At 31.3% G+C, this 13,624-nt stretch overlaps 1 protein-coding gene across 1 annotated transcript; it reads left to right on the plus strand.

Moving 5' to 3' along the window:
• The first annotated feature begins 2,348 nt into the window (after positions 1-2,348).
• LOC113391220 (RING finger protein 10-like) lies at positions 2,349-12,970 on the plus strand. The gene is made up of 9 exons (XM_026627171.1): positions 2,349-2,357; positions 3,132-3,316; positions 4,764-4,956; positions 5,984-6,497; positions 6,779-6,932; positions 9,328-9,425; positions 9,511-9,776; positions 12,532-12,739; positions 12,832-12,970. Exons 1-9 carry the CDS (start codon positions 2,349-2,351, stop codon positions 12,918-12,920), a joined length of 1,716 nt encoding a protein of 571 aa, XP_026482956.1. The 3' UTR covers positions 12,921-12,970.
• The last annotated feature ends 654 nt before the right edge of the window (positions 12,971-13,624 follow it).

Raw genomic sequence — 13,624 nt, forward strand, 5'->3', positions numbered from 1 at the left:
ACTCTTTTTACATCCATTTTCTATTATAATCATTTATATTTTATTAATCATTTGTTCTTGTTTCTTAGGCTAGAGTTTTGAACAACTCGAACCAGGTTCGGTAATGAAATTGGGCACAAAAAGCAAAGTTTGAATCATCTTTTAAACTTTCACTATACTCCCCGATCTGTTGGAGGTCCTACGAATTATGGACGGCAATACAAAAAGGGAAAAATTAATTATCCTAAGTATAATAAGGAGCATTATTTACAAGCCAAGTAAGTGTAAGGGAAACCCAATTATATTATTCATAATAATAGATTTAAAAATCAATGTGTAGTTTTAAATATCGTTTTTATTATTTTCAGTTGCCAGTTCATTGTGCGAGAAGGTGAAGATTATTCAATTTGTTTAAAAAATCCTGATGCGTTGGTTGAATGGGATTATATTGAACAAATGTAAGTACCCGTTTACGCTTCGCGGTGTTTTAGTTTATATTACAAGTTGAACAAAAATGTATATTTGTTACATTAAGCCTCCCAGTTATTTTGTATTCCAATCTTCTTGTTTAGATTACTATCTGTTTTCCTCTCTGTACCAGTTTCCTGTCAACCTGTTTGTCAGTCAACCATTTACCACCAGTCCATCAATTTACCAGTCCATCCCTTTATCTGTCCACCAGTGTACCTGTCAACCTGTTTATCAGTCTACCATTTAGCTGAACACCAATTTACCCATTCAACAATTCATCTATTCAACAATTTGTCTACCAATTTACGTGTCAACTTGTTTTTAATCTATCATTTTGCCGGCCTATCAACTTACCTGTTACTATTTACATATCTTCCTATTTATCTGACTACCAGCTGTCCAACAATTACCCGTTCACTATTTACCTCTCTACCAATTTACCTAACAACCTGTTTATCAATACACCATTTTACCTGTGAATCAATTTATCTGTATCTCATTCTATATGTCTACCGATTAGTCTGTTCAACAATTTACCCTGTTTAACAATTGTTTACAAATTTACCTGTCAACTTGTTTTTCAAGCTACCATTTTACCACCGGCCTGCCAATTTACCTGTTACCCAATTTATATATCAATTGTTTATCTGTTTATCTGTCTTGTTATTTGTCTATCTACCCACTTGTCCTGTCCACCATTTTACATATATTACAATTTACCAGACTACCAGCTGTCCAACAATTTGCCTGTTCACCAGTTTATCTGTCTACCAATTTACCTGACCATCAATTCACCTGTTCATCAGTATATCTGTTCACCAGTATACCTGTCAGACTGTTTCAATCTACCAATCTAGCTAACAACCAATTTACCTGTTCAACAATTTGTCTACCTATTTTCTTGTCAATTTGTTTTTCAATCTACCATTTCACCGGCCTACCAATTTATTTGTCACCCAATTTACATGTCAATCCGTTTCACATGTCTACCAATTTATCCTGTCTGTCACCTGTTTATCTGTCTTGTTATTTTGTGTTTATTGTCCTTTTTACCATTTTACATAACTTTCAATTTACCTGATTACCAGCTGTCCAACAATTTCCCTGTTTGCCAATTTACCTGTCTACCAATTTAAACTACTAGCCAATTTACCTGTCCATCAATTTACCAATTCACTTGTCAATCTGTTTATCAGTCTATCAATTTAGCTAACCATCAATTTACCTGTTCAACAATTTTTATACCAATTTACGTGCCAACTTGTTTTTCAATCTATCAGTTTACCAGCCTACCCATTTACATGCCAATCTCTTTCATATGTTTACCAATTCACCTGTCAACCTGTTTATCTGTATTGTTATTCGTCTATCTAAAAGTTGTCTTGTCTACTATTTTACTACATATCTTCCAATTTACCAGCTGTCTAAAAATTTACCCGTTCACCAATTTACCTGTCTATCTATTTAACTATCAACCTGTTCATCAATGAACCAATTTACCTGTCATCCCATTCTATATGTTTACTAATTAACCTGTTCAACAATTTGGCTATCAATTTACCTATTAACCAGTTTATCAATTTACCATTTCTTCGGCCTACCAATTTACCTGTTAACCCGTTCATATGTCTGCCAATTTGCCCGTCAACCTGTTTTTTCTGTCTCGTTATTCTCAAATTTACTTGACCACCGGTTTATTTTTTCTTCCATTTACCTGTCTACCTGATCATCTGTCAACGTATCTGTTTATCAGTTTACCAGCCTGTCAGTTTAACTGTCCACCAGTTTAACTGTTCCCCAATATACCTGTTCATAAGCCTACCAATTTAGCTGTTCATCTCGTTCTATATGTTTACCAATTAACCTGTTTACCAGTTAGAGCTGTCATCTCGTTCTACATGTATTGTGTATTATGTAATTGGTTATATTATGTATTGTGTATATTATGTATTGTGTAATTGGTTATATTATGTATATAACCAATTAACCTGTCAACCTGTTTACCTATCTACCAATATACCTGTCTACCTGTTCATCTGTCGACGTATCTATCTATCTGTTTATATGCCTGTCCATTTACCACCAATATACCTTTCAACCTGTTTATCAGCCTATCAGTTTAGCTGTCCAACTGTTCACCTATTCATCTCGTTCTATGTGTTTTGCAATTAACTTGTCAACCTGTTCATCTGTCTACATATTTGTCTATCTACCAGTTGTCCTGTCTACCATTTTGCATATCCTCCCTATATCCTACCTATTTGCCTGTTTAACTATTTATCTGTTTACCTGTCAGCCAGTTTGCCCGTCTACCAGTCTGCTAGTCTACAAATAAATAAAAAACATAATTACTGTAATACTTTTTACAAGATAGGGGTTTGCAGTAGGAGGTTAAAAATTTATTATAAAAAAATAAAAAATAAATATTTACCAATACAATAAAAAAAAACATCAATCACCAATTTGCTTCAATCAAAATATCCGAAAACCTGTCTGGGGATTTACCTAACAATTTTCCAGTTTTTCACGGCGATCGAACTTATGGTTTATGATTGCATAACAATTACACAGACATACTTCCATTTATATATGTATATAGATAGATAAGGAAGTTTATTACCTATCTGAAGGGCTAGTTTACGTTTTCACCAGTTTCATGATTATACACTTATCTTTTACAGATAACTAAATCTGAAGATCCACCGCACTGTCCCATTTGTTTGGAAGAGCCATTGGCAGGAAGGATTACCCGCTGCGGTCATATTTATTGCTACCCTTGCATACTTCATTATTTGGCTTTGTCTGATAAGCCATGGAGAAAGTGTCCCATTTGTTACGAAGCCATTCATCTTAAAGATTTGAAAAGGTAAGATAATTGAATGAAATGAAAATGAAAATCAACAATGAAACTGTAGATCTGTTTTTTTTCTTGTTATAATTTATTTTTGTTAATCAAGACTTTAATTTACCTGACTACCAGCTGTCCAACAATGCGTTCACCAATTTACCTGTACATCAATTTACTTGTCTACCAATTTAACTGTCAACCTGTTTATCAATACATTATTTTACCTGTCAACCAATTTACCAGATGTTCTATATGTTTACCAATTAAACTGTTCAACCAATTCAATTTAACCTGTCCTATTTACAAAATTTATAGATACCAAAAAGAAAAGACATAAAAAAAGAGTGCGCGTAAGGTTCACACACGATTGAAGTAAAACTTATTTGCTACTGTACAAGATGGCATTTAAGTAAAAATAAATACGTCATATAATATATTTGAACAAACAAATTTGAACAAATTGTTTATTAGTAATATGGTAACATTCGTACACATTTATTAGTGTCAACCATTATACACATTTATATAATGATAAATTATAAATTATATATTTATAACAGCATTAAAAATATAATACTTAAAAACAATAATGTAATTAAAGTCATACTTTAAACATGACATGAACCTTCATTAGAGAAATAAAGTAATTGCTGATTAATGTCACATAATGGATTATGTTAAACAACGTCTAAACAAATATTGTTTTCGCAACTTCACTCATCATATAATTGTGTTTGAAGAACTTCATGTAATTAAAATTAACATACATTCATCGACTGCTTGTATTTTTTTTACTTTTTTGCTGGCGACATAGTCTCATTCTTTGAACAGCTGTAATATCTGTCTTGCCTAGAAAATATTTTCCATTTTAATAACTTAAAAGATTTATGGAAACTACGAATAATATAGAAATAATTTCTAATCAATAAACTTACGTTTAGTACACGGCCCAAATGTTTCATTTTTTTTATTATTTTCAAGGAACAGAGGGTAAAATATTCAAGGAACACAGGGTAAAATATTCTTCTTATTCAGGCATTTTTCATTAAATTAAGATTTGTACTAGAATGTAACTTTGAAATGTTTATTTAGCTATGCAGGTTTCCTTGTTGATATCCGTACGCATACAACGTTGATGCCGGTACGCATACCATAGATAAATAAGCATAAAATGACGCATACAACGACAGATCTCTATTCACATACACGACGGCTAATCACAATTGACCCTTATAGCAATGATCTCATCAAGAGCGAATGACGAACAGTTCGGGCGTAACGGACTTCCGTTGCATTTGTACGGATTTACACCCTAGTCGCGCTTAAAAAGTTTTACTTTAAAAATACAATGAATTGAATATAAAACGAAACAAAGTTAAAATAAAATAAAATAATGACAATAATACAAAAATAATAATATAAATAAAAATTGTAGATCATGAAATAATATTTATTATTCTTTTAGTGTGTGCTGGGCCCCGATTGCAACATTTGGTTTAAACAGCACTATAACATTGCAACTGATGAGGAGACCGAGAAATTGTAACCAAGCTTGGCCTGTTGATTCCACTATGCAAAATAATTTGGTTCTGCCCAACATCAGTGATGGACCGATTGCTTCTAAATATTGCAAGTTGTTACAAGCTAACTTGCAACAGGTAAATTTTCCTATACTCTTCTCAATGAAGCGTTTTGGGGTTTGAATTTTTTTACTGTGCTCCGATTTGCATGAAATTTTGGAATTAGGTTCATATTACCCTGAAAGCAATTTGTGTTTCAGCGCCATCCCCTGAGGAAATTACACTCCTTCTCAGTGATGTAATTATATTTCTACAAAATAACGTCGAATGTCAATAGATCTAATTATAAGAAAAATATGTTTTATAACGTTTTTCAAAAAAGCAAATATTTTTCAAGTTATTGGCTACTAAAAATTGGTTTATTTTTGGTATTTTTCATCGTTTTTTGCCAATATTTTCAAAAATATTTTAATGAAAATTATGTAAGGGATCGTTCAAGTATTATGTAAGCAGATTTATTACATTTATTTACCCCCCCCCCATCCCCCTTGTCAGCAAAAGTAAGCAAAGCTCTTACCCCCTACCCCCATGCTTACGTGAACACTTTGCAATTAATGTATTGTTTTTTTAAATATTGTAATTATTAGGTTATAATTATAATTTTAAAAATAAGAAAATAGATTTAGGATGTAGAGATTTTACTGATATGGTATTCAACATAGAGTAACAAATTATTATAATCTTACGAGCATAATGAACTTATTTTAAATTTTTGGTACACATATTAAATTCAAATTAACAGTCTTCCATAATGATTCTAAGTTTTCGATGACATTGGATTGCTTGGATTGCTGCTCAGTGTTGTAAGTTGATTTTAGAATGTCTACATCGTTCTCATCGAGCCATTCAACATCATGGTGCTCTAATAATAAATAAATAAAAATACTACCTATGACCTAATCATCATCTAGACTCCCCTGCCTCCCATGTCACAAAAATAAGCAAATCAATAACCCCCCCCGCCCCCTATAGTATTACTTGAGCGGCTCCTAATGAACAAAATGAATGTTGCAGCATTTACTTACAAAATGTAAAAATATTACATATTTTATTACTTCTTTAAATAATTTTCCATTATAATTAACTTCAGTTATCACTTTTTTAGATTTTGGATATGATCAATGTCAATCTGGCAGATCTAAATCGAGCCTACAAGGTAGAGGAATTCACTCCTGAAGCATGTTTCATCCAGCAAGCAATTGATCTCCTTAACCAATACCAGGCTGATAAGTTAAACAGCGCTACAAAAATCAAAACTAAATCCAATGACTTCAAACAACAATCCTTGGACGATTCTAAAACTCAAACTGCTGATGAACAAAATTTGACAGCCGATAGTTTCAAACAACTCTCATTAGATGATCAAAAATTGACAAAATGTGCTCCTGAAGAGCTTTCATTAAATGAAAATGTAACTGGGAAAGAGGCTGGAGAAGTAAAACATTTGGAAAATGTTTTTGGTGCTGATAATTTGGATGAAATTCAAAATTCTATACTCGATCAAATCGAGCAAGGTGTTGATTGTGTGGGAGAGGATGTGGCGAGTGGAATTGAAGTTTTGGATGGGACCAGGATTGGAGAAAGTGGATCTGGAGATAAAGATTTCTATTTTTATCAAGGTAAGGGGATAAAAATGATAATCTTAAATATTATAAATTGTTTGCAATTTATTAAATAGTTTTGTGCATAATGATAATTGCACTTTCAGTTTTTTTTTCTTATGTGATTATTTATATTAATTAAATTATAATTATATTTTCATAACATATTAGATTAAAATTGTAAAAATTGTTTATTGAAGACCACATTAAATTAAAATTGTATTTTACTCATACAGACCAGCATGTTTTATTATTATTATTTAATTATTATATAAATCGTTTTTATTTATCTTTTACAGCTCTGGATGGGCAGCATATTTATTTAGCCGGTCTGTGTGCCAGAATTTTAGAATATTCCTATGGCTCATTGGCAAATTGTCCAAAAACTATAACTACATCTGTGGAGGCACGTGAAGTTTTAACTGTTACTGAAGAGTTACGTAAAAGATTGAGGTAAGAATTGATATTTTTGTTAGGATAAGGGTGCTCAAGTCAAACTCCGGCGATATTTTGTCTGATTATTATAATTTAAATGAACAAGCATTGTTTAATAGACCTATTTAGTTGATTAAGCAAATATTTAAAATTGGAAGGCTGGCTGACTTTATGAACCTGAAATAATCAGAAAAGTTAGCATATTAATATTCAAATAATAATATGTATTCCCAAAAAATTCTTGCTAAATTTGTTTTCTCAACGTTTCAAGTCATTCGAAATTGTTACACTCACCTCACTTGGTGTTTTCCAATTTGAACAAAAACTTTGCAATATTGTTTCTATTCATTATTTCTTTAAGTTTATCCAAAAATCTTTAAACATGATTAAGGTACAAGTAGGAAATTTTAACAGGTATAATTTAAATTGCAAAATCTTTGAAGTTTAAATTGTTTTAGATTAAAACTAATGACATAATCCAAACTAATTCTACTATTTAAATTAGTTTAAAGATAAATGATGAAAAAGGTCAAACTACTAGGTGTAAGTATGACTCAAAATGACTTGCATTAGTTTTCGTGATATCTGTAAATAACAGACTTGATCAATTAGAAATCAATATATTAATTTATAAGTGTTTTATTAATTGCGATTATTGCAATTTATTCAATTTTGTACAAATATTTCGAACTTGTCACCTAGTTATAGACAAATTATATAAGAACTAGTGGTGCATGGCATTGTGCCTTAAGGCAAATCGCTTGTACTTCCGTACAGTAATGATATAGTCAAAAATTTTTAAATGTTTTCAAATAGGTCTTTATAAATACTATAACTTTATAGTTTGTATTATATAGACAAAATATAAGAGCTTTTACATGTACGACAATGTTTATATATGTTTACATGAAAAGTAAAAAAATAGAACAAGCGGAGTTAGAATTAAAGCACCTAATTCCATTTCTTTTAAGAATTATATATACTGAATTGCAAATTTAAATTTGTTTATTTTGAATATATAAATAAGATTTAGAATTTTAGCTAGAATTATAATTAAAATCCGATATTTAATTTTTTTTTTTGAAATTGAGAAATTATTTTTATTGCTTTTACAAAAAACGAATAGTTTCTTCATACTCACAATACAAGTTTTTTATATAATTACATGTTTTTTGTATCATTCGAATCGAATGTTGCACTTTTTGCTCCGTAAATCCGAAACGGCTGGACCTGTCTTTGCTTAAACTTACCAGCACATCTTCCAGTCAATATGAATTAAATGTTTTTTGAACGATTCAAATCAGTTGATCCTTGATTTGAAAAACTTGATTTCTATTATCTGCATTCTTTGCTTCATATCTCCAAAACGGCTGGACCTGCCTTTGCCAAAAACTAATCAGCACATCTCCCCATCAATAGGAATTGAATGTTTCCACACATACGTACGCACACACACACATACACAACACACACACACACACACACGTCCATTTTTTCTGAGGTATGCCAAAATGCTCAGAAACCTCTGAAACGTGAAGATATGCGAAATTTTATTTTTGATTTTTGGACGATTACTATAACTTACCCTACAGGAAGTTAAATAGTTCAAAATTTCAAAAATATATCAAAGTATGAAAAAAATTAAATTTTGCAAATAGTCAATTTTTTTCAAAGATTTCTAAAATCTCAAAATTCGAGTTCTAGAAGAAAATTGAATCTTTTTTAAAATTCCTAAATTTTAGTACGGGAAGTTCCGGTATTTTGCTTTGAGACGCGGTGCCGTACACCACTAGTACAACAAATTTGTAAGGTTGAATCTTACATCTTCTGGCTAATAATGTCCAGGCTATATCTTTTTATGATAGAATATCAGTAACAAAGCTAAACCTTCTTTCTACTGTTTATTTATTTTTAGTATTCAGAAATACTAAGTCTCAAAAAACCCAAAGAAAATTATCAAGCTTTTCAATAATCATTTAGGGTAATACAAAGCGCAAATAGGGTATTTACAAGCTCAACCATATTGCGGCCACAAATCAAATGCCTACTTATGATAGTACTTACAAATTTTTATAAAAAGTTATATTTTTAGTTATAATCATTGATCTTGTATGTCTTTTTATTATAGATTTAGTAAATATATATTAACGTGGTGCTAATTATCATGGCACCTCACTTTCATTTCCTAGACATCGAATTTTTTTTGCTTACGAGATCTCCTGGGGAAGGGGAGACTAGTCTAGACGACTTTGGGAATCACTGATTTACATGTTTTGAGAAGTTCATCCAACTAACCTGTAGGCAATATGCCACTTGCACCTACTTTAATTCAATCTTATATAGTAATTGGGAATTGATGATTACTTGTTGCTTTATAATTTTATCATAGTTAAGGAGACGTACTTTCTTCTAGATATTTGGAGCACCTTCCAATAACTTGCCAGATAGAATTGGTCGAGCTCAAACTACGACCACCTATTGTCAGTCCTGAATCGCTTGAATACTTCCACAGTAAGTACTTGCAATCATTTAGTATCACCACCAAATTATTTAATATCACCACTAAATTATTTATCACCATGATTTATTTATCCAGATCAGTTAGAAACCAGGCGCAGGCTAAGACTCCGCAAATGTCGTGAAGAGAACAGAAGGGACATGCAGATAACCATAGAGCAGGAACGGAAGCAGAGAGGTTTGCCCATTGCTGGTTCTTCTCAAACAAACCGAGAAATAAATTGGGAAAGCGATTTTCCAACTTATGGAAGCCCTCAGTCTGTTGGAAATGAATCTGATTCATTGGACCATCAGGCATCTGGAGTGGATAATTTGGGGACGTCGCCTGGACCATCATTTGCCACGGTAGTAAAAGATAAATGATTTAGATTACTTGTGTGATCGAAATTTTATTAACTTCCCAAAAAAATCTGACTTGCTAATTTTATATTTTCTCGACGTTTGAAGTCATTCTCAATCGAATGAGACCAAATTTGCAAGAAGTATGTGTGTGTGTGTGTTTTTGAATTTTGGAAATTTGAAAACTTTTTGAAAGATATGATTTGAGAATCGTGCTGAATAGTTTATGACGAAAAATCGTGCTGATATGTTGGTCCAGACATTTCTTCATAATTTTTTTGTTCATTTTTTTTGCGATTTCAATGATACTTTATAGAGCAATAGAGTTCATGGCCTTGATGAACATACTAAAATATTAAAGGCTTACAACAAGTAGTTCAATTATTAAAAATAAACTAGTGGTGCACTAGTGGCATTGTGCACTGAAGCAAATAGAACTTCTCATACCATACCATAATGAGAAATATTCAAGGAATTTTAAATGTTTTCAAATAAATTATTAAAAATACTTAACATTTTTTATTTGTATTTTATAGAAAAAATATAAAAGTTTATAAATTAATCAAGCAGAGTTAGTATTAAAGGATCTTATCTCATATTTCTACGAATTATGTAAATTTATTTTAAGTACATAAGTGAGCTTTAGAATTTTAGCTAGAATTAAAATTAAAATCCGAATCATTCTCGATATTTCAAATATAAATTGAAACTTTGCAATAAAAATTTTTTTTTTTCGAATCATTCGAATCGGGTGCTTTGTTCTCTCAAAAACTGCGATTTTTTTTTACCTTTTGACCTCTTATCTCTAAAACAGTTTCTTACCTAATCACCACGTCTTCTTATTATTACGAATTGAATGTTTTTTGAATAAATTCAAATCGGATGCTCTGTTCTTCCAAAAACTCTATTTCCGTTTTCAACACTCTCTGATCCATATCTCCGTAACGGCTGGACCTACTTTTGCCAAAAACTAATCCTCATAAGTAGGAATCGAATGCTTTTTGAATCATTCAAATCGGTTGAGCGGTGCTACCGAAAACGTGGACGAAAAATTGCGAACACACACACTCACAACACGTCTATTTTTTTTTAGGTGTACCAAAATGTTCAGAAACCTCTGAAACGCGAAGATATGCAAAAATTTTCATTTTCAATTTTTGGCCCATTGCTATAACTTACCCTGTGAGAAGTTAACAAATATACAAAATTTTGAATACAAAGTTTTTTTGTTGTAATATTAACTTCCCAAGGGAGTTTGATTTTGACACATAATGCAATTTGCTAACTTTTGTTATTTCAACGTTTCAAGTCATTTTGAATCATTTGACAATGAAATTGTAACAAATATGTTTGTGTGTGGGTCAAAATTCATATCTTATGTTCACGATTTTTAAAAAACGGCTGCATCAATGCTATTTAATAAAACTCTAATAAGACTTACTTAGTTGGGTTTTTCGCGACGATCGCAAAGCCATTTCTTTAAAATAGCAGTAAATGTAAAATTGTATTTACGTTTTAAATCTTGATAGATTTCTAGAATTCAAAACCAATCAAAAGATATCAGTTGGTGATTGCTTGTTAGTTTTTGGGTGAATATTATAACGCTTTACATCAACTGATTATACTTATTAACTTCCCTTAGTTTAAGTTATAGTAGTGAGCCGAAAACAGAAAATGAAAATTTTTGCATATCTTCATGTTTCAAAGGTTCCATAACATTTTGGCATACCTTAGAGAAAATGGATGTGTGTGTGTGTGGGAGGGGGGATGCATATTTTTGTCGACTTTTTTGGGAGTACGTCTCAACCGATTTGAATGATTGAAAAAGCAATCGTTTTTAGTGATGGGGATTAGCGCTGATTAGTTTTCGGGAAACCGGGCATCCGATTGGAATGATTAAAAAAAACATTCAATTCGTCCTGATTGGGAGAAGTGTTGATTAGTTTTTGGCAAAGGCAGGTACAGGCATTTTGGAGATCCGGAGCTAATGTGCAAAAAATGGCAGTTTTTGAGAGAACTAAGCATCCGATTTGGATGATTCAAAAAACTTCCTGTTTGTGTTGATGAAACGATTGCTTTTGGGGAAAAGAGTTTTTTTCATTTTTTTTTATTTCCCAAAAAAAATTTTTATTGTCGAAAATATTTCGGATTTTAATTTAATTGTAATTAAAGTTCTAAAGCTCACTTATATACATCAAATAAATAATTTTAACTTTGCAATTTAGTTTATATAATTTTTATAAATATGAGATAAGGTCCTTCATTCTAACTTTGCTTGACTAGGTTTTGTTTATTCTTTACTTTTCATATAAACTTATATCAACATCATCATCCCAATACATTAAAGCTCTTATATTTGGTCTTTAAAATAAGAATAATGAAAGTTACAGTATTTGTAATAATCTATTTCAAAACAGTTAATGTTCCTTGAATATTTTATTACGGTACGGAAAATTTCAGCAACTTGCTGAATGCCATACACCACTAGTTTTATTTACGTTTCTGCCAGAAATCCTGACAGGTTTCTTAAATTCAAAACCATTCGAAATATATCAGTTGGTGATTGCTGGTTAGTTTTTTGGTGAAGATTGAAGATGAAGATACATCAACTCAATATACCTATCAACCATTTATGATTTATAATTTTTAATTTAGAGAAAACTATTCTCAAAATAAATTTAATTTACTTAAAACATTATTTTTGAAGACTTTAGTTTTTCCATTGAAGTTTTACATTTTCTATTTTTTGCCTTTTTATCAGATGTTAACAATGGCACGATCCCCGAGTCAGGGTACTGATTTTATTCGACAAAATAAATGGGCAGCTTTACCATCTCAGCAACAAACTGATTCAATAAACGTGGAACAGGATCCTGATTATGATCCTAACTATGTACCAGCTCCAAGCTACACTCAGAGTTTCAGGGATGCCATCAGCCAGGCTATGGAGAAGAGCTGCCAATCGAATGGTAAAACTTTATGAATCTGTTAACCAGGAGTAATCAGTTTTAATAATAGTTTAAGGTCAATCAATTATTATTGTGATTCTTTTTCTATTCAGCAGGTGCTACGAAAGAGAATGCTTCCAAGAAGAGCAAGAAAAAGAAGAAACAGATTTTATTTGCCACAGGCATGAACTTTCAAGTGTAGATCCCGAAATGTTATATAGTTCTAGTAGAATTATGTATCGTTGAAAACATACTACATACATCGTAAGATGTATTTTTTTTTGTTAATATATTTGTCTTATATTATATTTAAAGTGATTAATATGAAATATAATTTTTATGATATTTTATAATTATATTTGGATTGCTTATTTAGGTAAGTGAAAGTGAAAGACTGTCTTCATTATAATAGTGGAGTTATATGGACGGATTCTGCCGCATAACAGACCAATGTTATGGCAAGGCTATCTTATGAAGAACTTTCCACACTAAATATTGACAATGCCATTTGGTTCGTGTGCAGTCAGGCGTATTTCACAGGTTGTCGGATACAAAACCTAACCTAGAAACCGCACAAATGTCAAAAAACAATGTTAGATAACAGGTTCTTTCTGACCCAGCTTCATAACATACGAGTGACTTGCAGTTTATGTGTAAAATGCCCGAATGCACAGCAAATACATGACATTTTGACAGTATTCAGTATGATTTAGTACCATAATGTATGGAAGTTGGAGCGTAACATGGCCTTGCCATAACCTTTTTCTGTTATTAAAAAATTAGTGCATTTGGACTACAATATGAAAATGGAAGTATATTACAAATAATTAATGAGAAGAATTTTGTTTTTGCAAAAACATACAATTTGCTAATTTTATGTTTTCTCATCGTTTCAAGTCATTCTGA

The sequence above is a fragment of the Ctenocephalides felis genome, unplaced genomic scaffold, assembly GCF_003426905.1.
Source record: "Ctenocephalides felis isolate EL2017-DRISC unplaced genomic scaffold, ASM342690v1 CF-g0.4_SCAFFOLD_00845, whole genome shotgun sequence".
In the NCBI taxonomy this organism is placed as follows: Eukaryota; Metazoa; Arthropoda; class Insecta; order Siphonaptera; family Pulicidae; genus Ctenocephalides; species Ctenocephalides felis.

Bases quoted from the DNA above. Each gene is read 5' to 3' on its own strand.
- LOC113391220 (XM_026627171.1), top strand. The intron at 4,957-5,983 runs GTAAATTTTCCT...TCACTTTTTTAG, and splicing joins TACAAGCTAACTTGCAACAG to ATTTTGGATATGATCAATGT. The intron at 6,933-9,327 runs GTAAGAATTGAT...ACTTTCTTCTAG, and splicing joins GAGTTACGTAAAAGATTGAG to ATATTTGGAGCACCTTCCAA.